The sequence below is a fragment of the Heterocephalus glaber genome, unplaced genomic scaffold (assembly GCF_053883595.1).
Source record: "Heterocephalus glaber isolate CG9 unplaced genomic scaffold, H.glaber_assembly_v1.0 deba00001498, whole genome shotgun sequence".
Lineage (NCBI taxonomy): Eukaryota > Metazoa > Chordata > Mammalia > Rodentia > Bathyergidae > Heterocephalus > Heterocephalus glaber.
In genome coordinates this window covers 7316019-7343093 of record NW_028258321.1, presented here as the reverse complement: position 1 = coordinate 7343093, position 27075 = coordinate 7316019, and the positions used below count along the sequence as shown (strand labels likewise).

At 56.5% G+C, this 27075-nt stretch overlaps 1 protein-coding gene across 6 annotated transcripts in view; it reads left to right on the top strand.

Annotated features, from left to right (window-relative positions):
• The window catches only part of Pax2 (paired box 2), a 78394-nt gene that overhangs the window by 36223 nt on the left and 15096 nt on the right, over positions 1-27075 (top strand). For all 6 annotated transcript variants that reach the window (XM_087185838.1, XM_087185837.1, XM_087185841.1 and 3 more), the window contains 4 exons: positions 247-332; positions 1603-1722; positions 24201-24376; positions 26308-26434. In XM_087185838.1, the coding sequence (XP_087041964.1) occupies positions 247-332; positions 1603-1722; positions 24201-24376; positions 26308-26434 (509 nt within the window). The remainder of the gene's footprint in view (positions 1-246; positions 333-1602; positions 1723-24200; positions 24377-26307; positions 26435-27075) is intronic.

The window sequence follows — 27075 nt, the reverse complement described above, 5'->3', positions numbered from 1 at the left end:
GCTCCACATCCCAGGCAGGGAGAAGACGCTGTGCCCCGCTAGGCCCGCTGCCCCAGTGCTTGCTACCAAAACCCTAGCTACAATTCAATCAGCGCACAGGGCAGGAGTCAGCTCTGCCCAGAGCTCACAGGGAAAGCTCATAGCTGGCAGCAGTGAACACAGGCACAGGGGACAGACGGGTGAGGACAGAGCCGAGGCTCTGCAGGGTGTGCGTGTGATGTGTGACGCTGTGTGGTGCCATTGCAGGATCATCCGGACCAAAGTTCAGCAGCCTTTCCACCCAACGCCGGATGGGGCGGGGACGGGAGTGAGCGCCCCCGGCCACACCATCGGTAAGAGGGCTCGGGCCGTCGGGAGGCTGGCCCTGTCCGGGAAGCAGGGAGTGCAGACCAGCCCTGGGCACGGCCACTCCAGCGAGGTCCAGGCCCCATGTTCCCCGAGCTCCTAGAGGCATGTGTCTTCCTGAGCGAGATCAGCTCGGGCCCCGTCTCTGCCGCTCCCTTGGCCTCTGCCCTGCCTTAATGTCCTCCCTTTCTTTCTCCACATTGCGCTTGTAGCGCTTCTTCTCCTTCCCTATCGTCTGCATTTTATCTGATTCTGTCTCCCTACCTGTCCCTCGTTCTTTGATATCTATTCTCACTCCCTCCTCTCTCTTCTTTCTTCTCTCTGCCTCTCCTCTCTCTCCTCCCTCTCCTCTCTCCTCTCCTATATGTGGCTCTGCATCTGTTCCTCTCCTCTCGAGTCCCTCCTGTACGGCCTTTCTTCTCTTGGTGTGTCGTGATCTCTTTAACTACCTCATGTGCTCTGTAGCTCTCTGCCTCCTCCAGCTGTGCTCAGGTCTCTCCTAGACATGCCCAGGTCTGGAAGAAACCTGCCAACCCCTGTGAGCCCCAGGCTCACACCGACTAACTTCTCTTTGGGGTACTCGGGGCTGCCGTGGGGGGGTTGAGGGACTAGGACCTCTTAGCAACTGGCCCCTTCTCTCTTGGCCAGCAGGAAGTAGAAATGGCCAGTCCCAGCCCTCCTGGGGTTGGCAGGAAGCCTTGTGTACCAGGCCCGGGTTACAGTGTGTCCTGGGACAGAGGGTTGGGCCAGGCTGTGCTTGAGCTGGTCACTGCACAGTTAATGGGCTCAGTAGTCCATGTCTTGAGGGGCAACTTAGGACCTTCAGGACCAGCCTTCATCTCCCAGAGAATCAGAGAGAGAGAGAGAGAGAGAGAGAGATCTTAAAAGGGCCAGAGTCTAAATCACAATTGTTAAAGACTCTGCCTTGGAGACAGGAAAGTGGAGCTGCTTTGCCAGCCCCAGGGCTGGAGGGCCCTCTCCAGGAGACCCCCAAGAGCCGTGCCCTCCAGATGGCTCCCGGGCAGGGTTGGATGGAGTCAGCGTTGGTGCAGAGGAGGCCTGGGCTAACAGGTCCCCACCTCCTGCCGGCTGGACAGAGTGGAAAGAGCCTCAGTGTGTGGCAGTGTGTGCCCCCTCAGGCCGCAGAGGCAGGCGGGAGGAAGTGGGCTTCTCACCCTGGCTCTGCTCCAGCCTTGGGGCTTTGGCGTGTGATCCAAACCACTGTCCTCATGGTGTCTCCTCCTTCCTCTCATCCAGTTCCCAGCACGGCCTCCCCTCCTGTTTCCAGCGCCTCCAATGACCCAGTGGGATCCTACTCCATCAATGGGATCCTGGGGATCCCTCGCTCCAATGGTGAGAAGAGGAAACGTGATGAAGGTAGGAGGAAGGAGAGCCTTGGCTTCCCCTTTGCGTTCTTTGTCCTTGGGCTCAGAGCTCCGGTTTCCGCTGGCCTTGCAGCTGCTCTGCTGGGAGATCAGTTTTAGCGGCAAAGCCCAGATCCCCCCATTGCCCTGCTGGCTCCTGGAGAGAGGAGGGAGGCGCTGGTCAGGATACCAGCTTCACCATCTGCTCAGCCTTCACGGCCTGGCCTTCCAATGGGACTCACCCAGCTACCCTGCAGGATGCCAGAAGAGGCACGAACCTTTACCTTGGGAGGGTCTGGGAGGCTGGGGGACAGCTGGTCTGTCACTCAAGGATGACAGGTCAGCCCACTGTCCTTGCTGGCCCCAGACCACCCGAAGGTAAGGGGTGACGTCACATGCAGCTGACCCGGTGTCCTCTCTCTGCAACACACGGACGCAGCTCCCACTGAAATGACCGGGGAGCTGGGCGTGGGGCTGCTTTTGGCTGCTGCTGTGTCAGAGCAGACACCACTCCCGCTTCCTCCTCCCCAGAGGCCTCAAGGTGTGGCCAGGCTGTTAGCTTCGAGTTGAGGGAATAAGGCACGAATCGAGGAGGAGGAGGAGGAGGAGGAGGAGGAGGAGGAGGAGGAGGAGGAGGAGGAGGAGGAGGAGGAAAGACAGAAAGGGGAGCATGGCAGGCGAGCGTGGGCAAGCTGCTTCTCAAGTGCTGGGACATCAAGGGTCCCCTGGTGACTGCTTCCCTTCCAGTGCACGAAGCCAGGACATGGGGCTGGCAGATTCAGACAGACACCAGCATCCGAGACCCGCTTCCCGCCCAGGCTGTCAGTCCCCACCGGGGAAGTAGCAGCCTCCTGTCCTTAGCGGGATGCAGGGTTATTTTAACGGTGTCCCCCAAACCAGAATCCTCTAAGGATGAGTGGGAAGGGGCAGCTCTGGATCCCACTGGCCCAGCACAGTCTCAGCCACACCTGCTGTCTCTGCATCTTGGCCGGGCAGCAGCTCCTTTTTCTTTCAAGAATCCAAGGGTGGATGAGCCCTGTGGAGGGGACTGTGAGGCAGTAAAGATGGAGACAGAGACGGAGCTGACAGTTCCTGGGCCACCACCTGGACTCCCTGGGCCTGGGCAGAGGGCAGAGCGCTCAGCGTCCGCCTCCAGTGCAAGGGGCAGAGTGTGGGAGAGGCCTCGGCCCGGTGAGACAGCGGTGACCTGCCGCTGGCCTCCTTCCAGAAGCCCTAATGGCCTCGTTTCAAGGGAGACAGCTTGTCTGGCTCTATTTCTCCTTCCCCCAAAACACGCAACTCATTTGGCAGCCACGGCCTTTGCCACTCACTGAATCTCATTGGGCTGTTTTGCAGCCCGTGATGAGCGGGGCCTTCGTAAAAGGCCCGAAGTCCAGCCTCTCCCTGGGGCTTCCCGTGCTCCGCCTCGGCCAAGTTCCCTGGCTCCCTGGGAGCTTTGGCAGAGGCTGCCTCACACCCTAAGGTTTGTCGTCAGCCACGGGCATTGATTAGAGTGTGACAGAGCCAGGGCTCCAAGGAGGCCACAGAAGCCTCTGTCCTCTGTCCTGGTGGCCCACATGGGGCCACGCCTGCCTCCCACTGCCAGAGGTCTGATGGGTCCACGGTGAAGGGAGGCTGGGTGTGGTGGGGCACTGGCCTGAGGCCATGGTCACACAGGGCAGGGCCTGGCCGGCGGAGAGTAGTTGCTCGCATTCATTGCTCTGAGTCCGGTCAGCTCAGGGAACCTTCCTGAGCAGTGGCTGCAGGGCTCAGTGAAGTGGATTCCCAAGCAGGGCAAGTCACGATTCTGGGCCTCAAGGAGCTTACAGCCCAACGGGGCATGCGAAGTGCCGAGCCCACAGAGCAGAGAGGCCCATTGGATACCATTCTTGACGGAGGTCTGGCCACAGGCCCGGTGCTAGGCGGGGAGCTGGGGGGTTCACCACAGGACAGCCTCTCCGAGGAGGGGCCTTGTGTGGCTGAGGAGAATTGCCTAGACAATGGCGGCCCGAAACCCTATCTGACAGAGCGACCTTGTGACCAGAAGGCCCTGTGGCCATCAGGGCAGGGTAGCTTTGGCAGGCAGTCTGGGCAGCAGGACAGTAGCAGAAGGGAGACTAAGTAGAGGGGTCGGAGTTGCAGGAGAGCAGGCCAGGGCTGGGCCAGGGAAGGATGGCAGAAGTTTGTTTTGTTTTTTCGGTACTGGGGAGCAAACTCAGGACCTTGCGCTTGCCAGCAGGTGCCGGCACCACAGAGCTGCATCTCCGGCCCTGCTTTGGTTTGGGTTTTGGTTCTCCCTGGAAGCGAGAGGAGCCCTGAAGGGATGAGGACAGGAAGGGACAAGCGCAGGGTTGGGTCCGGACTGCGTCCCCCAGCAGTGTGACAGCATGGCCACAGGGAGACCATGCAGGGACCCTTGAGTCTGGAGGGCTCATGCAGGCCTCAGAGTCTCCTCCCACCTCTGGGCCCAGCCAGGTGGTAAGAAGGAACAGGCCCGGCTGTCTGTGGGCCTTCTCTTGCCCTGGCCACCCTGCGTCTTGACCAATCCCAGGCCAGATCGAGCTGTCCTTGCCCTGGAGGCCAAGCTCGTAAGGGAGCCAGCTCTCTCTGAGCACTGCCCCATCCTGGATCCAGGGACCGGGTGGTAAGGGACAGAGCAGAGAGGGAGAGCAGGCAGACCTTCGGCACCTCCGCCCTCCCCCTCTTGGATGCCTCTAAGCAGCCAGGCCCGGTTTGCATTAGGGAGCAGCTCGGATGATTAAGAATAGGGAGATAATTATGTGTCAAGATGATGTAGCCCAACTCTGTGATCAGGCCAAGGTAGCAAAGCAGCTGGCAGGCCAGTTGCAGGAGGCAGCCTCGGGCACAGGCTGCACAGACACCCAGGTGTGTCCTTCAGCTCTTGGGCCAGAACTGCAGGGGAAAGAGAAACTGACGCCGGGGCTGCAGGTGTAGGGCTGGAACAGGAGATGCATGTCCAGGGACTAGAACCCAGAGACAGCAGAGGCAGACTGTCTCCCTTGAGGAGGACCTTGAGGGCTCCATGGACTGGCCTTCCTTCCACCTCAGGCTCTGGCATCTTTATAGCCGTGTCCTGCCCTGAGGGCAACAAGGCACTTCTCTGCCCTCCAGGAAACTGCTCCAGCTCCTGCCTCTGGGGACAGCATGGCCCATTCCTCAGCTCTAGCAGTGTCATGGTGGTGGGCATTACTGAGGACAGTCACTGTAGGGTGTGCTGCATTAGTAGAGACATCTCGGCAGTGGTTATTGGTGTTCGCAGCCATAATACCCAGAGCATTACTGGCATTGGCACTCAAACATGGTCAGCATTGTGAGTATCTGCAGCGATCGTGTCTGTGGGGATTTGCTGTGACCTGGGCTGACAGTGACCTTCGGCTGCTTGAGATTCCTCCTCATGCCCTGGCCTGTGGGAGTGAGGGAAACCGACTTTCCTTGGAGAAGTGTGCACTCAGGAAGCTTCGCCCTTCCTCCCAGGAGTGCAGGACTGCCCAGAAGGAGACAGGCCAGGGGAGGATGAGGACGTGGTGTCCCAAAGCATCCAGAGGACAGGCTGTGCACCAGTCCGCATCCTTCCCCTGCAAAACCTTCTCTCAGCTACAACTCTGGCTGGGCAAATTAGGGCTGGTTTCCCAGAACACAGATAGGACTCTGCTTCCCTGAATGTTGGTGCCCTGGCTTCTGTGGCTGGAGAAGGAGGCTTGTGTTCCTTATCCGTAACCAGCTGAAGAGCCAAAGTCTGGGCTGGAGGTATGGCTCAGTGACAGAGCACTTGCCTAGCATGCATGAGGCCCTGGGTTCCATTCCCAGCACCACAAAGAAATGAGCAAAACCCCTAAAGTCCTTTGCCTTCTCCTTATTGATTTGGGCTACAGCCCAGAGCACTGCTGTCCTCCACAGGGTGTTGGAGCACAGAGCAGTTACATAACTTGTCCAAACCCAAATAAGTCCTGTGGTGGGAGTCTGCGGATCTGTGTAAGGCACGTGCTGGTAAGCCCTTGATGTGTGGGATTGCAGGGCCGTGATCTTGCATTTCATTAATGAGGTACACAGTGACTTCTGCAGTTGAGTGGTGCCATGCTGGTGCAGTTGTGCATTTGCAGGCAGGGTAGGTTGTATGGCTGCAAGTGGCCGAGTCCCGTCACTGCCTTTAATAGTTCCCTTCTGCTTCTGTAACTAGAAGGAGCAGTTTATTTCCTTGGTTAGCTTCTCCCCTAGAAGTCCTCAAGAGGGTCGCTCAGGTTAGACTTGGAGCAAATGAAAGGAATAAGCTGTGGAAATGAGCAACACCCATCCTTGCCTGGGAGCCCTGGGTTGAGGGGAGGGCAGGCTGCAAAGGGAAGGTTGCTGGCTATAGGCAGAGAGCAGGCGGGCAGTGCAGGGTGGAGGCTGGGGTGCAATCTCAGGAGCCAGCTGGGATGGGCAGAGTGGCTCAGGGGGAAGAACGGGCCCTGCTCACTGGCTGTGTGACCTTGAGGGATCACTTAACTTGTATCGGTTGGTTTTCTGCTATGCACAGTGGATGTGGTAACAACTTTCTCCGTGAGGACGGTGAAGAATCCATGAGGTTGTGGGCCTAGTGTCGAGCCAGCTCCATACTGGAGTGTGGTACAGTGTGCATCTGGGAGAGGAAGCCTAATGCTAGGTTAGGTTTTTTGGGGAATGAAATTGTGTGTCAAGAAATAAATTTGTGTGGGCACAGGCTCCCTCCCCTTGGTGCTCTCCTTGTGACCGCACTGACCCTCACCGGATGCCGGGTAAGCTAGCCTGGAGCCGCCGGCCCCACCCCAGTGACTGGGACGGACTTTGCCCATCTCTACCTGTTCGTTGCTCTTTGGCTACCCGTTGGGCCACATGTCACCCTTCCACCTCCACAGGTACTGCCTAGGTATGCAAATAAATAGAAGACCTCCTTCTTTCTCCAGGACAGGAGCATTTCTCCCTCTGTCCATCTGTCCATTTCTGCTCTTACTCAACTCATCTCTTTGCTTTGGAAAATGAATGCTTGTTTTACGGACCTGTATGAAATTTTCCCCATGGTTTATGCACATGTGAGTCTATGTATATTCTGCACCTCTGAGATCTTTGGGTGCAAGGGGATGCAGAATGTCGTGTTGGAAAAGTGTGCAGTTTCTAGGTAGTGTACAAACTCGGGGAGAACCAGGGTGACTATGTGTGCATCCACAGGCTCCAGTGACCAGAACTGAGCCGGGCCTGAGCATGGCCAGGATCCGTGGTCCTGGCTTGGGCATGCATATAGTTTGGCCCACCAGTATCACCCTACGTCTGTTGGCAAATGAGCACTGCTCTGAGCCTGCCCCCCGGGCTGGCTGGGCCCCAGGCCAGCGAGTCTGGGGCTGGGAACCCTATGCTCAGGCTAGGTGGGACTTTGAGGAGGAGCTTGGCCCCTGTGTTCTGCCCGCCTGTCTTTCGGGGTCTCTGTGTTCGTCTCTCTCATTTGCCCTAGTCAAGGCACACGCTGGTGCTGCCCATAGTGGAGGAGGTGGAGGTGTGCGTCTAGTCTGGACTCTAAGAGGTGTGAGGGGCAGAGGGAACACAGCGTGGGAGTTAGGGAATGACCAGCTTGAGGGGGGGGCAGCGGTTAGAGGCCGTTTAGAGAGTGGCTTCCTACAGACAGAGCAGGAAGGAGGCAGTGGGCCAGGCTTCAGTGGGGAACACAAGAGGCCAGCGGAGCCTCAGGGCCCAGGTCACTCTGCCAGGGCCCACTCAGGAGGTTTGGGACCGAGGCCCCATGGCCCAGTGGGCCAGGGACGCAGGGGATGGGGCAGATTTTCCACCCTTGGAAAAACAAAGAGTAGATCGGGTAGTAAAACAAAAGCAAAGGAGACCTGGAAGCACCTGACAGCCCTAATTCATCACGGCCCAAGTTTTTTCCTGTGTTCCCATTATATTTGTTTGTAAAAGTGGAAATCAATTTTGAAGGTAATTTTCTGGAAAGAATGGAAGGGAGGTGGGAGGGCCGGATAAGGCAGAGATGGTAAAAGGAAAAATTTAGGCCAGGCACAGCCCAGGGGCAGCTCTTGGCAAGGTGAAAGAAAATTGCATATTCAATCTCCATCCATGAATCTCCCTCACTGCTGCCCGCCTCCTGCTTGAAAACAATGAAGGCTTTTTCCCAATGCTGGGCAGGGCCTGGGTATCAGCCTCACTTTAACTTCAGGGCCATTAATTCCCTGATTATTGAAGGAGAAGAGGGTTGTAGCATGACAATTCCAAAGGCAACCCCCCGCGATCAGGCCTGGGGTGGATGGGGGCAGCCAGGGTGGGTGGCTTTCTGAAGCCTAGGGCAGGGGCAGTGGGGAAGCCACCTGGCCTGGGGGGTAGGAAGCCGGGAAAAGGATAGAAGCGTGGCAGTCATTACTGCATACCTCTGTTGTGTTGTTATTGCAAATTAAAAGTAGCATGTTCCACTCCACAGCTATCTTTGGGGAGGGAGGGCCACCAAGGGAGGTGGGGGATCTTATCATTGCTTCTTCAGCAGACCAGCCATGGTGTCACCGTGTGAGGTGACATTTGAATTTACAATTCCGCTGAGAAAAGCCATTAATTCACAAATTAACATTTCTCCCTCTCCCTCTCTCCTTAACACTCTCTCCCTCTCTCACATGGATGTGCAAGCAATTGAAAAGACAAAGGGAATAGCCTTAAGGAAGAGACTTTACTGCCAGTCTGTCTGTGCTCAGATTGCTCCCCCTGCTTCCAGACAGATAAACCAATTACCTGAGCGGCTCTGCTCCTGGCCCCACGATCCCCTCCTTTTGCAGGCTGCCTCCGTGGCCGGATTTCACTCGCTCGTCTCATTAATGGAAAGCAGGCCTGCCTTGGTCACCAGGCTCTCCTCCTGGCTTTTCTTGGCGGGGCAGCAGATGATCCAGTGTCGGAAAGGGCAGGTGAGGGGACCCTGGGTGTTTGGGAAAAGGCTGTGTGGTAGACAGGCCTGCCCTGAACCAGCAGGCAGGGCCTGGGCCGGCGTTCAGAGGTACAGGCCAGAGCCCAAGACTGACCTTCCAGTGGCTTTGGCCCCATGCAGGGGCCTGGAGGAAGCAGAGAGGGATTGAGTTGGCTCTGCCTGGGGAGAGCTGGGGGGTTTTGCTGAGCTCTCACTACGGCAGTGGAACGGGGTGCACTGAGGGGTGGGGCAGAGGCCTGACGGTGGGGCTGTGCTGCTCTGGACAAGCTGACAGCGTTGGACGGATTCTCTCTGCAAGCCCAGCACGTGGCACAGCTGTGTGTCTTGCCACAGAACCCTCACACATCCATCAACGCCCTCCACCCTCCCTGTCCACGGGGGTGCGATCCAGGACCCCAGGAGATGCTTGAAATCATGGTGGTGCTCAGCCTGATGCATACTTTTCTCCTTTACGTGCACATATATGATAAAATTTAATTCGTACATTAGCCACAATAAGATGAGCAGCAATGACTAATAATAAAATAGTATAAGTACAGCAATATATTGGTGCTGTGACACTAGTGTGGTAAGCGAGACACCGTAAGTGACTAACAGTACAGCACAGGACAAGAGGATGATTCACATAGGGGGCGGGAAGAGCAGCGTGGCTCAGGATTGCATCACGCTACTCAGAAAGGTGCACAATGCAGCATTTACGAACTGCTTGTTTCTGCAGTGCCCCACTTGAGATTTCAGGCTATGGTTGACCACAGCCAACTGAAACCACAGGAGCAAAACCTCAGATGGGGGCCAGGGTGCTCTGTGGATTGTTGCTGAAATTGCACGTGCTACGGTCCCGGTCCCACACATGGTGCGCTGTGTGACTGTAGCACATCACACACTGCCACGCAGGACGGGTCCTGCGAGTTTCCAGGAAGAAAGCAACACAGAGGCGAGTGCCTGAGTCTGACTGCATTGACCAAACTCAGCCTGGGTCCCTTTCCCAACTCATATTCAAAGCCTGGCTAATGTCCCTCTAGTTTAAGAAAAAGTTAAGGTTCAGGGCTGCAAATTCAGCTCAGTGGTGCCGCCGCCTGCCTTGCAAGGGGAAGGTCCCGAGTTCCATCCCCGGTACCAAAAAAAAAAGTTAAGGTTCAAAGGTCAGCATTTGCTAAGATGTCAGACAAACCAAGCAACCGAAGAATGCACATTCAAGGTCATGGTTGTATCTTCCTAATATCTGGAGAAATTAGACCAGCCGGGCCTGAGGGGGTTTTCTATCTCAGGCAATCCCACTCTCGGGGGTGCTGGCTCCAAGCCCGCTGGCCGCTGACCGGGTCACTCAAGGCGGTGGATGTGGGCTGTGTTGCTGCTTCATGGAGACCTTCAGCGTGGCTCTGTTCAGGTGGCTTGTGTTTTCTGTGGGGGAAGTGCTAGAGTTCAGGCACAGCTCTGCGTGCCTGCCACAGGGTCGTGAATGTGTCTGTCAGCCCTGTGTTCTTACACGAGGCAGCACTCAAACCGTCAGCCATCTTTGTTTCCCAGCTCTCTCATGTTGTGGTGGACAGAATAGGTTGTTTGAGGAAGTATTTTGAGGTTTCCCACAAAAGATGTATGTTTTTTCCTTGCAGTTCCAGAAAGTCAGACTAGATAGCCAAGCACCGCAGGAGAGCGAGTGCAGGTTTGTTGTAGAGGGGCTGCAGGGTCTCCGCCCTCGGGCACGGGCAGCTTTCCTGCAGGATTGTGCATTCTCTCTCCGAGACCCAGCTTCTCCGCCCTCTCATGTGTGCACCTAGCGGGAGCACTCGTCTGTCAGAGTGAACCCTGGCTCTGGCCTTCCTTCCTGCTCTGCAGGTAGGCACTTTCCCCTTCCCGTCCCAGCAAGGGCACCAGGCGAGACATCCCCCAGCATGGGCTGTGAGGCAGGGGAGGAGCCAGGTGAGGGGCTGTCCCCACCCCTCCTCCCTCAGGGCCAGGGGCATCAGGACCCTCTGGGACCCTCCACTCTGCCCTTGGGGTTGGGAAAACCAGGCAGGGTGGAAGGAGGTGGGGCCTGGCAAAGGGGTGGGAGACGGGTGAGCCCCAGAGCCTGAGCCACAGCAGAGCCAGTAATTCAAACCACCCTGACCCTCCGGTGAACTCGGCCTGCTGACCTTGACAGCCCCGACAGGAGAGGCCACACAGACCTCAACCTGCAGGCGGCACCTCTCCCTCCCTCCTAGAGGCCTGCGCCGGCCTCCGGGTGGCTCCTCCGCTGGCATCCACCCGAAATGCCAGCACCCCCTCCCTGAGGCCACCTGCCTGCCTCAAAGCAACTCTGCGCCCACGCCACTGCAGACACCGAGGCACCTCCTGGGCCTGCCCCAGCTGTGGCACCTACCCCTCCCCTTCTCCTCGGCCCCAGGCTTCGTCATCTGCGGTCTGATGTGTGTGTGTGTGTGTGTGTGTGTGTGCGTGCGTGTGTGTGAAGTCCGGCGCACACAGGAGCAGCGACAGGATGTGACAGAGGCTGGACAAGCAGGGGAGACTAGCCAGAGGAGAGCGGCCCCAGGAGCCTGCATTAACGTAAATGCAGTGTGTGAAGTTTATGCTCTGTTCCTTGGGAGAGCTGGATTCCGCCCACCAGCCCCCAGAGCCTGCCAAGGGACTGAGGAGCAGAGGAGCCAGCGACAGGGAGGGATGCGCAGACGCCTCACGCGCACGCATCAGCCTGGCCCTCAGCAGCCCAGCACGGACCGTACAGACCGTGTGCTTGTGAGGAGAGGCTGCAGCAGCTACTCTTTGCTCCTCCCCTCCTTGCTGCCTCGGCCCTCTGTCCCCTGGGGGTGAGTGTCCGGGAGCCGGGCTGGGTGGTCTTGGGGCAGTGGGTGTGAGATCAGGACAGTAAAGGGACCAGAGTGTTGTCCCCTTAGGGGCCCCTGAGCCTGCTTTTCTTCGGCCAGGTGCCTTGTAGCCACTGAAGGGAGCCAGTGGAGTCTCTCGAGGGTCCCTTTTCCTTTTCTTCCTGAGAAGGCAAAGGGCACACGTGACTGACAAGGCCAGGGCACAGGAGCCATCAAAGGCGCTTGCAAGCAGGTTGGCGTGAGTGGCCTTGCAGATGGGATTGCACGTGTGTGCCCCAGTGATGTGTAAGCGAGCCAGGGTCCTTGACTTCTGACCAGTGGGGACCTGGAGGAGAAAAGTGACCCGAAGGCGCTGGCCTGAGGGTGAGGTGACCTCAGGTCACTTGCCCCCTGGCTGCTGTGACAAGCCTCAGCTGGGGACAGAAAGCAAGGAAACTTCTCACCTCTTTCTGAGAACTTCCGTCTCTCCTCAGATTCCATAGGAGCTGGCGGAGGACAGCAGAGCTGGAGTCAGGCAGAGGCGGGCGTGGAGGGAGAGGGAATGAAGGGTGATTGGGCAGGGCTCGGTCCCGAGCAGTCCGAGATGCAGGCCAGGAGCAAGGCAGATCGGGACGTGGCTGGGGATGGCCTTGCCGGAGCGTCCCCTGGCCTCTGCAGCCTGCCCCAGCCCTGGCCTGCATGCATCCGCGCCGGCTCTGGTGAGAGGGGATTTGCACAGCGGCAAAACCTTGCTACACACAGAAAGCAAGCCCCGGCCGAGGCGGTGTGGCAGTGTCAGCTCTCGCTGTTGTTCGACAGTGTAAAATTAAATTAATAAAGCCCCCAACACAGGAAAACATAACAGGAAATTAATGGCCTTTACTGTCGCTCTGATGCAGTCGTTTGCAACCCTGCTTTCCGCACCAAAGACTTCATAAATGCAAGCAGTTTCTCTAAACAAGCATACTTAGGGCGGCCTGCTATGTAATTTCTCGCCTTGCTTGTGTCCTTTGAGCTAACAAAGCCCCTTCCCTCCCAGCTCCGAGAGCTCGCCGGCCAGTTCTGGCCCTGGCTGGAGACCCGTGGGCAGCACCAGGCAGAAGGGCCCTCGCCTCCCTGAAAGCCCAGGGAGGCCGGAGGAGACCTGTGGCGAGCCTGCCTTGCCCATTAGCTCTGGGCAGGCCAGCAGGGAGTCTGGGCACCCAGGACACTGCCCAGCACGGTCAGGCCCCCATCCCCACCCTCATGTGGGCCTCCCACTGCCTTCCCTTCCCACTGCCAAGGCCCCGCTTCCCTTCTCCCTGGCCTGTGCCCAGCCAGCGCCCTTTACCCCCCCACGAGAGGGCCACACGTCTGGCTGGCTGTGCCTGGGCAGCGAGGAGTCTGGAGGATGTGGACAGAGGAAGTTACCTTATTCAGCCTGGGAGCGTTCGTGGGAGGTGCTGGTGCACACTCGCAATCCCAGCACTCCAGGGCCGAGGCAGGAGGATCGCAAGTTCAAGGGTGACTTAACGAGACCTTGTCTCTAAATAAACATTCAGAAATGGCGGGGCTGCGGCTCAGCAGTGGGGAACTTGCCCAGCCTGCACAAGGCCCACGCGAAAGCAAACAAAACAAAATGAGAAGAGCAGCTGTGCTGTATAATTCCTCGGGGTCCTAGGTTTCCCCATTCTCTGTCTTCCCCACTGGTTGGTTAAGGAAATAGGAGGGCCCTCGTGGTCACTGAAAGCATCCTCTGTCCTCGGGGGCAGATTCCGGAGCTGAGAGTCTGTGCCTTTGCTGTCTGAGTCCGCAGGATACTGAGCGCACTTAGCTTTCCTCCCTGAGGATCTGTGGGTCAGTATGAGGCCTTCACATCACACAGCTGCCTGTCACTGAGTGCTGGACCACGGGCCATGTGGCCAGCAAGCGTCCAGGAAGGGTGAGAAGAGCAGGTGGGAGCTAAAGTTGAGCCTGGGAGCAGCCAAGGTTGGGAGGAGCTGTCCTCGGGGGCACCTCAGCTGTGGGGGAGCCAGGGGCTGCTGGACAGTGGTGACAAGCACCTCAGGTTCTTGAGGTCGTCTGAGCTTCCCCTGCTAATAAGCCACTGCCCAGCCTGGATGAGGACGGGGCGGGACAGTGACCACTGTGTGCATCTCTGCCTTTACGCTGAGTCAGTGTGGACAGAGGGCAAAGCGTGGGACGTGGAATCCAGATGTCCGGATGTGGGGTCCACCTCCACCTCTCACTTGCCGTGGGGCTTCAGCTAGTTCCATAATCTCCCAGAGCCTCAGCTCTGTCATCTTTAAAACACACAGAGATCAGGACATTTACTGCCGAGTGCTGGGCAGTGGTGAATATCTCCATCTGATAGCCCTTCCCTCCTGGCGTCCTCTCACTCACTCCACCGTAGCTGGGCTGAGTGCCAGGTGGATTTCGCTTCTCTCGGAATGTGGTTCCGGCCTCCGTGGAAATGCTCTCCCCTTCCTGGTCACCTAGCTCTGAACTCACTCTTGCAGGCTGAAGCCCCTCTTGAATGAACTCCAGACCTAGAGACTGTCCGGCCAGCGCCAGGCACAGCAGTGTCTCTGCCACTTCCCGCCTGGAGACTGCACCCGCAATGTAGCCCAAGATCACGTTTGATGTTTTAGCAGCTGTGCCAGACTCAAGCTCGCGGAGTTGGTGGTCAACAAAACCCTCGAGATCCTTTTCACATCAAGTGCTATCGGGCCAGGCCCACCCCATTCTGCCCTTGTGTCATTGATTTTCTTTAACCTAAACATAGGGCATTCCATTCATCCTCGTTGAATTTCATCTTGCTGGTTTGGATTCTTAATTCTGATTAAGGTCACAAGGATGTCTCCTGTGTCACCCAGGTCATTTCTTCTTCTTTCTTGAAGTTCTTTCCCTTTAAAAGAAAGGAAGGCCAGGGGTCCGACCGTGCAGACTCTCCGCTGGTCGCAGCGAATGAGAGATGAGCCCGGCACCAGCCCATCTCACTTGGCTGCACCGAGTCTACAAGGTTGGGCAGCAGATTCTTTGCCATGTGCTAATATTCGCTACAGCCGAATAATTTCCCAATCAATGACAAAAAGTCCAGTTTAGGGGCTGAGAAGTAGCTCAGTGGCACCCCACCTGCCTGGCAAGCGCAAGGTCCTGAGTTCGATCCTCAGTACTGGGGAGGAAAACAAATCCAGTTTAACTTGCTGAGTGAATTGAGTGCCTGGTGTGGAAAGTCTTGGTCTCAAGAAACTTACAATCTAGCATGGAAGCAGATGTGCGCGTCATCACAGACAGAAGGTGATCGATGCTGCGACCAAGGCTGGAGACTAGGAAGAAAAGGGAAGTCGGTTCTACCCAGGGCAGGTGGGGAAGTCTTCCGGGAGAGCGCTTGACCCAAACACCGATACTGGGTCAGGGCGCCACAATTTATTCTTGGCAAATACTGCAGACTCTGGGCCATCCCATTTTCTTTTCTAGTGCCCACAAATTAGCTGTGTAATAATCACATCTAAAAAATATCCAGAGCTGATGTTGAATTTATTATAGCTTCGTTTACACAATCAGCCTTTCCTTAGAGGCAGGATGGCATTGGATTTGTTGCTGCCTCCCTCTTCCCTATGACTTCTTGGCTCAAAGATTGTCCACCTCAGTCTCGGGTATGCTCAGTATGCGAATGGTCTGGAAGTCAGCCCAGCTGAAGGGCTCAGAGCTGCCTGTCGGCCAGGGTGCCAGTGGCCTCCTGCTGGTGCATTTGAAGGATCTCTTCCTTGGTGAAGAGAACAAAGGCAAGCTGGGGACTGAGCAGTCCTCTCTCCCTCTCTCCCTCTCTCCCTCTCTCTCCCTCTCTCCCCCCCTCCCTCTCTGATCTTTCCTCTCTCACTCTTACCTCTTCTTTCCTAGGACAAAATGTAAACCTGTCTTCCTTTTTGTTCTTTCTCCAGCTGTAGTGACCAAGGCCCTTTTTACTGTCTCCGCTTGCTCTGACGAGCCTTTGCCTTCTTGACAGACTCACGTTGCGTTCATAGCTGTGCCCTTGCTCATGGTCCCTCCTTCCGTCTGCCCTGTGTCCTTTTTGAAATAGAGATGATGATACATGATAGACAGACAGACAGACAGGCAGGCAGAACTTCTGTCTGATCATAAGTACATTATATGATGTCTGTAAAATATTTGGAAGAGATGGGGCCGGGGATGTAGCTCAGTGGTTCCACCACCTGCCTCGAAAGCACAAGGTCCCAAGTTCAATCCCTGGTACCAAAAATATATATATATATTTGGAAGAGACAATAAATTTCTTAAAAAATCCATAATCTCATCACTAAGAGATAACTACAATTGAAATTTGATGTTTTTTCTAGTCTTTTTTCCTGTGCATGCATAACTTTCTATATGTGATTTTAAATCAAAATTGGAATGATGTTGTATATGCAGCTCTGTGTCCACTATTTTCTCTTAACAGTATACAGGACCATTTTCACATATCATTACATATTCTTTGAACGCATGATTTTTTAATGGCTGCATAATCTTCCGCTCTTCGGTGTACATGTCCTTTTAAAATCTAGGCTCATCATATTTTAAAGCTTAGCCGTGTGAAACAAGGTGATTTTCCTTAAATGTCTTCTCTTCCCACCCCTCCTCTGCTCCCACGCACTTTACATAGCCAGGTTGATTCTGTGAGCTTCTGAGGCAGCCATCCCTGTTAGAGCCCTGGCCCTCTCTCCTGCTGTTAGGCTCTGCTGCGGGCTTCTGGCCCCTGTTTGCCCCATGGCTGTCGTTTGCTTTCCTTGGTCACTTTCCACCCGTGCCCTCGCCTTCACCCACCAACCCCAGCTGTGGTCACTCTCCACGCATCCCCACCTCTACCTTTCTCTGTTTTCTTTCCTGGTCAGAAGTAAGCAACTTGCAGTAGTGGAAAGGTCTCCTCAGTCCTCATTCCAGCAACGCCAGCTCTATGGCAGCATTAACTAACCACCTTGAGCCTGTTTTCGGTTTGACTTGGTTCTGTTTTTGCTTTAATTTTAAATCTCTAAGAGAATCAGATTAAATTAGCTCCACGATACTTTCCAGCTATAAAATGTGCATGACACTGAATCCGCTTCTTTTTCCTTCTTAAATGTAAAAAGTTGAGCAAGGAAGGCTAAGAATTTATCAGTCTTTGCTTTTAGAATTCTGTTCAACAAACCAGCCAACATTTGGGATCGTCTGCCATGTGTGGGGCCCCATGCTAGGTTTACAGATGAAAAAGATTGAGTCCCTGCCCACAAAATTCACAGTTTAGTAAAGAAAATGAGCATTGAGAAATAACTATGACTCGTACAGAGTCTGTATCTGGCTGGTCGCTGACCCGTTGCAGTGAGCAGCTCTGGGCCCGTCACCTGTCTGCGCCAGCCCTCAGTTTCCCCAGGTTATATGAGAACCAGATTGCCCGGGCTTGGCTGTGTGTCCTGTCACTCACTGAGTGCATCTGTGTGCCATCGGGCCTGGTCCTTAGCCCCTGCTCCTCCCTGTCCTCATCCACGGCACAGGGATGACAGGAGAAGCTTCCTGCTCGTGTTTCTTGTGAAAAGTGAACGAGTTCACATATGTAACATTCTTACACGAATGTCTGGCACATAGTAAGTGCCTACTGAATGCCAGTCGCTATTTTTCTAAGGATTAAATCAGTGTGTGTATGTTAAGCATGGTGTCTGGCACCATAGCAGGAACCGGATCCGTGTTAGTTGCTCTTGTTCCTACCGTCGAGGTTTGGAAAGATGGCTGTTGGAACAGAGAAAGGAGAAATTAATATTGCTGGTAGCCGCCTTGTGTATGTCGGAGGCAGTTCACTCTGGAGAAGCTCACAGGACTGGTCCAAGGCCATGCAGAAGCGAGCATCTGAACTAGGGTTTAAGCCAGGAGACCGCACTGCCAGGTGGCGGGAGGCCCGGCCCCTTGCTCTGTGAGGAACTCAGTGAGTGCTGAGAACATGGGCTCCGTCAGGGAGAGCGGCTGTTTTGCCAGGACTGGCAGGCTGGGCAGACTTGGTCCTCCCCAGAGCCAAAGCTTTGAGTCCCGCCAAGGTTGGCCAAGGGCACACAGGCAGGCCAGGCCCAGAGGCCGTCCAGCTGAGGTCTGCCCGTCGGACATCCCACCCAGGCTCCTTCGCTGCCTCTGTCTGCCTCGCCCGCGCCAGCCCGCACTGGCCCTCTCCTCCTCCTCCCGCCGTGCCTTTCCCCAGTCCCTCTCTCCTCAGGCTCAGGCTCCGTCTTCCTTTCTGCTCCACACCACCCTCTGCCCCTTCCTCTTCCCCTCCCCTGCAAGGCGCCCCAGCTCAAGGCAGCAGCCCCACTCAGCCCTCAGCACCCAGAGCCTCACCCGGTCCCCATCCGACCCGAGGCCGGAGCGGCAGCCCAGACCTGCAGCCTGGCCTTGCTGCTGCGTGGGGGTGGGGCTGGGGCGCCACAGGCCAGCTGCCCTGCATGACAAGCGGGGATATTGATCGCGTTCTGAACTCAGCCCAGCCGATGGAAGGTAATTAATGACTCCATTTGCCTCAGCACCAGGAGAACAATTGAGTTTGAACTGCAACAACTGGCAGCTGGGGAGGCTGGGGGCTGCAGGGGCGAAGCCCGCAGAGCGAGGGCACCCGGCCCAGGCCTGGCCCCAATACCACTGTGGCCCTCTCTTCCCGTCCCACACCACTGTTCCAGGCCGTTCTCTGCCTGCGAGTGAAGATTTGCTTTCCCCAAGGCTGAGGCCGCTTCTTGCCAGCAGTGGGACCTTGCACGTATTCTGCACCCCCTGCGCTGGTCTCCTTTGTAAAATGAGCTGATGGTAGCCCTCCCACAAGGGAGGCCTGGGACGGGCAGCGTGTGAGGTGCCCAGCCTGCCTGGGACCGGGCAGCTAAAGGCGGCTGTGATGGCGTTGCCAATGGGACAAAGGCAGCCCGGATCGACAGAGGGCTTTGGTGTCAGACCTCTCCGGGTGTAGATCCGAGCTTCCTCCTTGCTAGCTGTGTGCTGTTGAGCAAATAATTTTGCCTCTCCAAGACCATTTCCTCATCTCAGAAATAAGAAGAGTAATTCTAAGTACCTCACTGCATGTGCTGTAATACTAGCACTTTAGGAGGCTGAGGCAGGAAGATGGAAGTTCAACCCCAGCCTGGGCAACTTAGTGATTGAGCAAGACCCTGTTTCCAAAATAAAAGGGGCAGGGGGTGAGTCAGTGTGAAGACTGGGGCTTAATCCCCAGTAGCCCTAACAATAATAATGATGATGGTAACGAGGAGGGAGGCCTCATAAAGTTACCAGATTTAATAAGTGCAGCGGAGACCCTGGCTGGGTCAGTTTCTCCACAGACACTGGGGATATCTGTGAATATCTGTATTTGGGCTTAGGACACTGAAGCAATTTGTGGATATCTGTACTGGGGCTTACAGCACAGAAATTCATGTAGATTCTTGCTGCATTAAAAACATTCTTCACAACGGCCTGACCCTGCTTACTAGGGTTTGGTGAGCAGCCCCTCTCTTGTGGAGCCTGATTTTGTAGACTCTGAAGAGCCCGATATTTTCTGACCAAGGAAACAGCATGGTTCCTTCCGTAGCTCCATCCGCACCTACCTTTTGGCCATTCCAGGGTCCCCATCTACCTCCTAACCTTTGGAATGACCACTTTGGGAGTTGAGCTAGCATGCAGACACACGAGGAAGGAAGCCCTGCTGTCCCCTGCCCCTAGCTCGAATTAAGACGTGGTCTCCACTGACCACCCCTCCGCATGCTCCTGTGAGCTCAGACCCTCAGGACAGAGGTGCAGGGCTCTGCCCGGGGTGAGAGATGTGCGGTGAGGCTCTGCCCCAGGGGCCGATGGAGAGGGCACAACTGAGGGAAGAGATCAGATCTGTCTGCTCGCTCGGGGGAAGAAGGCTTTTGTTTTCCTTTTCTTTTTGTTAAGGATGCTAGGAATCAACCCCGACTTGTTTCACTGTGCTACACCCAACCCCTAGGCATTTTTAATGGTGACTCTACAAGTAGTACATATTCACTGCACAAAGCCTGGACAGTATGAAAAGACTTAGAGAAGAAGAAAATAAAAGTCACTTATGATTGAGAAGTAACCACTGTCACCATGTTGGTGGCTGTCTTTCCAGTCAAGATGGCCTTTGCTTTTATAACTCTGTTTGCATAGCAGCCAGGGCCCCAGTGCCAGAGCCCCAGCCCCTGGACATTGGCTGAGTGGGCAGTGCTGCTGTCCTTTGGCTCAGTCCACAGCTGTTTACTGAGTCCCCTCCCTGTTCCTGGCTCCCTACTGGCTGTGCCCTTGAGCCAGCCGCTCCCCCGAGCCTCAGTGGCTCTAAGCCTGAGTCCTCTCCAGTGCAGGGCATTGTAACTCCAGCTTCCCTTGGATAGCGGCTGGGAAGCCCAGATGACCTCAGATCTATGAAGACTTCGTGTTAGGTTCTAGGCAGATATGAAGCAGGCAAGGGAGACATGAGCTTTATGCCCCTTGAAAGAATATATGTCCAAGTTTGTTTGATTAATTAGCTTATATCATCTCCTGTTCCAGAAAAGGGCTTGTGGAGCTTGTCCTCCTTGAGTGTGCAGACTGCAGTGGATGGAGCCTGTGCAGTGGCCTCTGGTCCTGAGTCCTGCCACCTGGTGAGCCGGGCTGAGGAGCCTGCTCTCCTCTTCACCCAGCCAGCTAGTTTCTCTCTGTCACATGAAGAATTTGGACCAGATGTTCTACAGTGATTGGGCAGGCTTCACACAGCAGCACCTGTGCTGCGGGGTTCAGCTGCAGCCAGGGAGGGTGTAAGGCAGAGACCTGGGGACACCCCCAGGCAGCAGAGTGAAGCAATTCGGGAGTCTCTGGAGTTAGGCAGACCTGGGTTCCACATCTGGCTCTCACTAGCTGCACAACCTTTGATAAGCTACTCAAACTCTCCCTCCCTCAGTTTTCTGATCCTTAAAATGGGTATCAGTACTAACCTCATGGAGTTGTTGGAAGGCTTAAACGAACTCAGAAGTATAGCAATGGCATGTAAGGAGCTCTTAATACTTGTATGCCACCCAGGTAGCTGGGCAGGGGGCAGAGGAGACAGAGCGGGGCCCTCCAGAGATAAAGACTGTTAGACTAGCCTGTGGCTCTCCCTAGCTCCGGGTGGCAGTCACCCTTACTAAACCTACAGCAATCGTGACTTCTGAACTCTACCTGGCAACATGGCCTGAGCTTGGGAATGAACACTGGGAATGAGAATTGTTCCAGAAAGACCAGAACCGCAAGGCTGGAGGGCCCCTCCCCTGAGAAGCCTCAGCCATCTGCTTGGGACGGCAGCTTCGGCTCCCAGTCTGGGCCTGTTCCTCACCAGGAATACAGCGGCCCGTGTTTGTTGACTTGAGGCCCGAAGGTGGGCAGGATGGGGTTGCTGGAGAGGAGAAATGCCTCCAGGGACGAAGGGATGCTGTTAGACGAGCTGGCCACGAGGGAGGCATACCTGATGAGGGCTCCAGGTCTAGACTGACCAGGAACAAAAGTCCAGAATCTCTGCAGGGGTCTGATCATGAGCCCACCCAGGAGTCTCATTCACTCATCAGTCTCTCATTGGACAACCACTGTGTGCCAGACCCAGCACTGGGTTGCAGAAATGCATCAACTGTGACCCCGTCCACAGGAGCTCATTGCCTGCCTGGCTCTTCGGCACAGGGCTGCTGGGAGATCTTCCTTGGTGGGTGCTGCAGTACCCAATTTATTCCATGCAGCCCTCCCTCTTGGAGGACATGCCCCACCCGTGGCTCTATTCCAGGCTGTCCTGCCAGCGAGCCCTCTGGCATCGGGCCCAGCAGGGCCTCTTCCCGTCCCTCAGTGTGGCCTCAGGGGCTCTGCCTTCGGGAAGCGCCATGCTGAGCAACTCTCTGGCGTTCTGGGAGGGCTGCCTAGGGGTTGGCACTCTGTCAGCCACTTTGTTTTCCTTTTATGTTCTCTCTTTCCTTGCTTCTTTCTCTTTCTCTGCTACTCTGTTCTTTTCCTCCTCTTCCTGTGCCTTCTTGGCCTGCTCGATGCAGGCCTGGGCTGCCCTTCGTAGCTGGATGTCCAGGCACTCGTGACAGGGTAGCCAGCCGATTCCACCCCTGCGCCCAGCGTCCTCACCCTGGCCACACCTCCCAGGCTTCCGGTGAGGGCGGCTTCACCTTCTTCTCCTCGTTTGCCCTTCCTCTGCTCCCTGGCTTCCTCCTTCCAGAAGCTGCTCCTCGCCCCTTCCCACCCAGGGCCTCTGCCAACCTCCGCTCCTCCTTTCTTCCCTGCCCTCTCCCTCACTGCCCCTCCTCTGGAGAGAGGGGTCAACCTGTGGCTGCAGGAGCTGGGGAGGGGTGCTTTCCGGTCCCCACCAGGAGCACCCTGCCCTCTCCCTGCCCCTGTACCCTGCTCTGTGGTCCTTCGACATCCATGGTGACTGAGCCCGTGGCCCGCAGCCTTCCTTTCCCCCCAGCCCCTCAGGCCCCTCCCACTGGCGGAGGACTCTGCCTGCTGTCACCAGCCACTGTGTCCCCGGCTCCTCCGCCCCTCCTTGCTGCCCACCTCCTCTTCCTCGTCCTGTCCTCCCAGTCTCCGCCTCCCGCAGCCAGCTCGTCCAGTAGCAGGCTTCCTCTGCCCTCCACTTTTGTGCATGCCGCCTCTGTAACCTGTCTCCCCACCAGGGCCTGAGTGTGCAAAAAAATAAATAAATAAAAAGGTCAGCGAGTGGAGGGAGCAGCAATAACCCCTAAAACAGTACTATCAGTGGAACATGATTGATCAATTGAATTCCATAGCGGCTGAAAAATGTGGGATTAAGTAGTGTATTATACGCACAATGAGTTGAGGCATGATGTTCATTTCAAGTTCATTTCGCCGGCCTCTGCCACCAGATCAGGCAATCAATAGGGGCAGCAGATATCATATATCACCTCTCTGCGGGCTGGGGAGAGAGCACCATAATCTCTCGCAAATTTAGAGTGACAGATTTGTCAGGATCTGAAGGGCCCCTGAATAAATGAAGGCAAAGAGACTCCTCCAGCCAGTGACCTGAGGACAAAGCTTCAGTTCAGCCCCCCACACACACCACACACAGAGGTATGATGGGAGCCTGCCATGCACACACATGCACATACCAGGACCATCATGTGTGAACACCCTTCTACAAACAAACGTGCATTCTCTCCCAGGACCCATTTGGTGACATTCAGCGACCACACACAAAGACCTTGGATGCCACCGTCAGCCCTAATAACAGGGCTTCCCTAAGAGGCAGGGCCGCAGGAGGAGAGGCTCGGTAGCGGAACACGCAGAGAGCTACCAGGAGTGAAATCAGGGTGATGCATCCTGGAGAGAGAAGCACTCACAGGAAGCCTGGGGACACGTGCCCTTTCAGAAAGGTTCCCGCTCTGTCCTGCAAGTACACTCAGTCCCTTTTTGTCCAGAGAGCACACGCACAAAAGGAAAAACTGTGCCACATCCCAGGATCTCACTGTGGGGATGCCCACCCCCGCTAGACTGAAAAGTATTCCAGAACTTTACACTGAAAAGCACAGCCACCAGGTTCTGTGTCCATGGGAACGCAGAGCCCACCGCTCCCGCTCTCAGACTTGACCCAGCCCACTACACACTGGCTTCACCCTCCCCTCCAGAGCAGAGTATGGAGGAGAAACAGGGTCCCTTCAGAAAAGCAGAGCCCTGTGCCCCACGCCGGAAGCCCTGAGGGTAGATGGCTGCAGGATGAGGTTAATCAATATGTAATATTTTCTATGGTCTCCCAAACGATACTGTATGGTGTTACTGTATATAATGCAGTATTGATTATATCATATCGTATAATCACCTATAAACTGATATATATAACAGTCCCAGAGGAGCACCAGGCCTGAGCCTGGGCTGCCCCAGGCCCAGGGCTCCCCAGCTGGTCGTGGGCTGAGGGACCCAAGGACTGACTACTGGGGCTGGGCCCGAAGCGTTGCAGGGTGGGGGTTCAGGGAGAGGCAGCCCGGGCTCTTTGCCTGCTGTGCTCTGAAGGCCCCAAGGGCCCTGAAGCTGGGAGACAGCAAGCCAGGAGCAGGGACCCCGGAGTCCAGAGGATGCCGGATGGAGCCCGCCCTGGAGGCAGGATTGGCGGCAGCCCAAGGGAGCGGCACTAGCAGGGCACCGCCAGGCCCACACTTCCCAGTGGAGCCTCAGCTCCTCGTGGAAACCCACAGCAGGGTCAGGGGCAGAGCAGTGGGCTCAGCACGGAGGCCTGAGCCAGAGATCTCTGCGAGCAGGCCTTCCTGTCCTGTGCCCGGCGGGTGCTCTCGGGTCCACGTGACTCCTCTGACAGAGCCCTCCTCCCCACCAGGGGACAGGTAACTGCTTCACTCAGCCCCAGAGACTTGATGATTTTCAGCCCCTGGAATCGGTGGAACTGGAACTCATCTTTGAGCCACGTTCCGTTCTCTACAGGCTCAGTAATGCCAGTCTGGGAGCCCAGCTCCCGTCCAGGCTCGTCCAGCCGGGCGGGCAGCGAGGTGGGCCTGGGAGGCAGCCCCCAGGGAGTCTGTCTGCCTCCTCCTCTTCTCAGGTTTCCTGTCCTGGGCTGTGCCCCTTCCTCCCTCCCCTTGCTCCTTCAGGGCTCTGGCTTCTCGGCCAGCCCTCTGAGGTAGCCTACAGCGGGAAGAAAGAGGTCCCGGTGGAGGCCAGAGCCAGACCCCACCCCTCTGTTCACCCTTGCGTGCTCTGCTAATGCCCAGGTGTCTATGTGTTCCCCAGATGTGTCGGAGGGCTCGGTCCCCAATGGAGACTCCCAGAGCGGTGTGGACAGTTTGCGGAAGCACTTGCGAGCTGACACCTTCACCCAGCAGCAGCTGGAGGCTCTGGATCGAGTCTTTGAGCGCCCGTCCTACCCTGATGTCTTCCAGGCATCAGAGCACATCAAATCAGAACAGGTGAGGGCGCAGCCTCCTGCTCAGAAGAGGAGGGATGTGGGATGAGGCCTCCTGTGGCTCCAGGCTGCAGGCACAGTGGACCTGGCAGGGCGAGGGCCAGTGGGGTGTCGTGGGGTGCCGTGGGACATGTGCTCATGCCAGGCCCTGAGGCTGCAGTGAAGGAAAAGCGCCATGCTAACGACAATTAGGAGAGCGCTCTGGGGCAAGAGGCCGGCCTGGGCTAAGTCTTAGCCTTCTGGAGCCTCAGTTTCTCACCTGCAGAGCGAAGGCTTTCGACACAGGTCACCGGGACCCTTCTAGCGGTGTCCTTCTGGGAGTCCTGGCGTGATCACCTAGGAGTGTCCCTCGCCCCGCCCCGCATCTGTCCGCTGGCCCTGCAGAGAGTCTGTGCCCACGGGGGCTCCTCTCACACAGCCTCAGGACGGGCCGCCCCGCCTGCCTCCTGCGCCTGCACCCAGCCATCAGCGTGGCCCTGGCAGGCTGGTGCCCACCCGACACCAGCTCCCTCACAAAGCACACAGCGTCACCGCCCCAGCCTCTCTGTGGAGCCAGAAACATGCGCTGCCCCAGGCCCGCTTCCACTCACCCAGGGTGGCCCCCCACACACCAGCCCGGGCACACCGCCAGCCCCATGCACGTGCCTCGGCACATGCACACACGCGTGCACACATGCACACCAGCAAGGCCCCTCGGGCTGCACTCGGCACAGCGCTGCTCTGCCACTCGTCTTTCTCCCCGCCCGTCCTCTTATCCCATAAGCTGTTTGTCTTCATAAAACAAAAATCAAAAGTCTTTTTAAGGTGCCCTGAGCCATAAACCAACAAAGGAGGAGCTGGCCGAGGCGGGCGGCTGAGTGCACCTCCCGAGTCCCTGCTGTATTACAATGAATAACCTTTATTTACTTTCATTAGACTATTAAACACCAGCACAGTCATTTTTCCCCCTGAAACTCGGAGCAGGGCCCATAAAGCAAATCCGAAGCCTAATTGAGTTCATTTTAATTTCTCTCCGATCACAGCGAATTACTCTGGTGATAAATCAGGGGGCAGCTTCACCCCCAGTAGAAGGCCTAATTTGCAGCTAATTACAAAACTGATTTCTACAGGAAGATCAATACAAGAAGGAATTGGAAATGACGAGGCAATCCCGTCCAGCCAGGGAGGGGAGGGGTCCGGGGTGGGGGGCGCCAGGAAGCGGAAGGGAAAAAAACAGACCTGAAAGAGCAGAAAATCAGTTTTAATTTAAGGTAATATTAATCAGAGCAACTTTTCCTGCTTTATGCAGGCTCCTGGCCTGCCCGGCTCTGGGGTCTGGCTTGGCGGTGGCTGCAATAAAAAGGCAATTACCCGAGTGTTTCGGGCAGGACACCCTTTCAGAGTCAATGGCTGGCCCCCTCCCACCTTCTGTTAGCCATGTGGACTCTCCCCTCCCAATTTCATACCCCAGTGCACAGGCAGAGAGCGAGGGGCCCGTGGGGCTGTCTTTGTTTGTTTTTTAAAAAGGGGCGCCCATGCCCAATCAGCCAGCCCAGCCGTGCCAGGCTGGAGGCCCCACTAGGCCCTTCCCCCAGCTACTGCCTCTGCCACCCTGGCGAGGTCCCCCCGCCAAGGCTCCCCATCCCCAGGACACCTGAATACCCAGCACCTCTCAGCAAGAGGAGCTCCAGCGCAAGGCTCGCCCTGGAGCTGCTGAGGCCGGAGGTGCTGCTGACGGGTACAGTGGTGGGAAAACGGCGCGATGTGTAGACTCGCGTCCGACTCACCGGGTCAGGTCTACCCTTGCCTGCACGAAACCCCACCACTGTGCAGCCTGTGCCTCCCGAACTCCCCCTTCCGCCCGTCTGGGGCCCCCGTTCCTCCTCTCCATCTGCACACCAAGCCCGTTCTCTGTGTGCGCATTAATACAGAGCTCTCTTTTCTCTGTCCTCACAGGGGAATGAGTACTCCCTCCCAGCACTGACCCCTGGGCTTGATGAAGTCAAATCGGGTCTGTCTGCGGCCGCCAACCCCGAGCTGGGCAGCAACGTGTCAGGCACACAGACGTACCCTGTCGTGACCGGTAAGGGGGCTGCCAGGAGGGTGGGGTCGCCGCTTCCAGTCAGGGCCCCTCGGCTGTGCCGTCTGGGGCCCGGTGTGGCAAGCCGCCTGCCTGCCGTGATAGCTGCAGAGAGGCGGAGAGGGAGAGCGTGCCTCCAAAAGGACAGGGGTGGGAAGAAAACACCGCGGTCAGAGGGTCTGAGCTTCAGCCTGGGAAGGCGGAAGCTAGGGAGCCGCTTCGGTCCTCCTGCTCATCCTCTGCCTTCTGGCTCACCTCCCCCAAGGTGCCCAGACTTCCGAGCCAACGAATGCAGAGGGCCGGTAGGCAGGTGTCCACTCCCCACGCGCCCACATCCCAAGGCTCCTGGGAACCCTTGCTCTCACTCTTGGCAGCACAAGCGACTGGCTTTGGGTTTGGGGGCACCCAGGTCTCTGCTGGACCACAGTCACTGCAGCCTTCCCTGGCTGCCAGAAGTCATGGAGACCAAGGCTGGATTTCAAGGCCAGCTAGGGTCAAACGCAGCAGCTCCTGTTGCCCAGGAGCTCCCATGAGTCAAGAGCCACTGGGGCAGCTGGCGGAGCTATGCGGGAAGGGCTGCGGGCTGCAGAAGGGTTTGCAGGCCAGGAGAGTGCCCAAAGTGGGTGAGACACATCGAGGTGTTA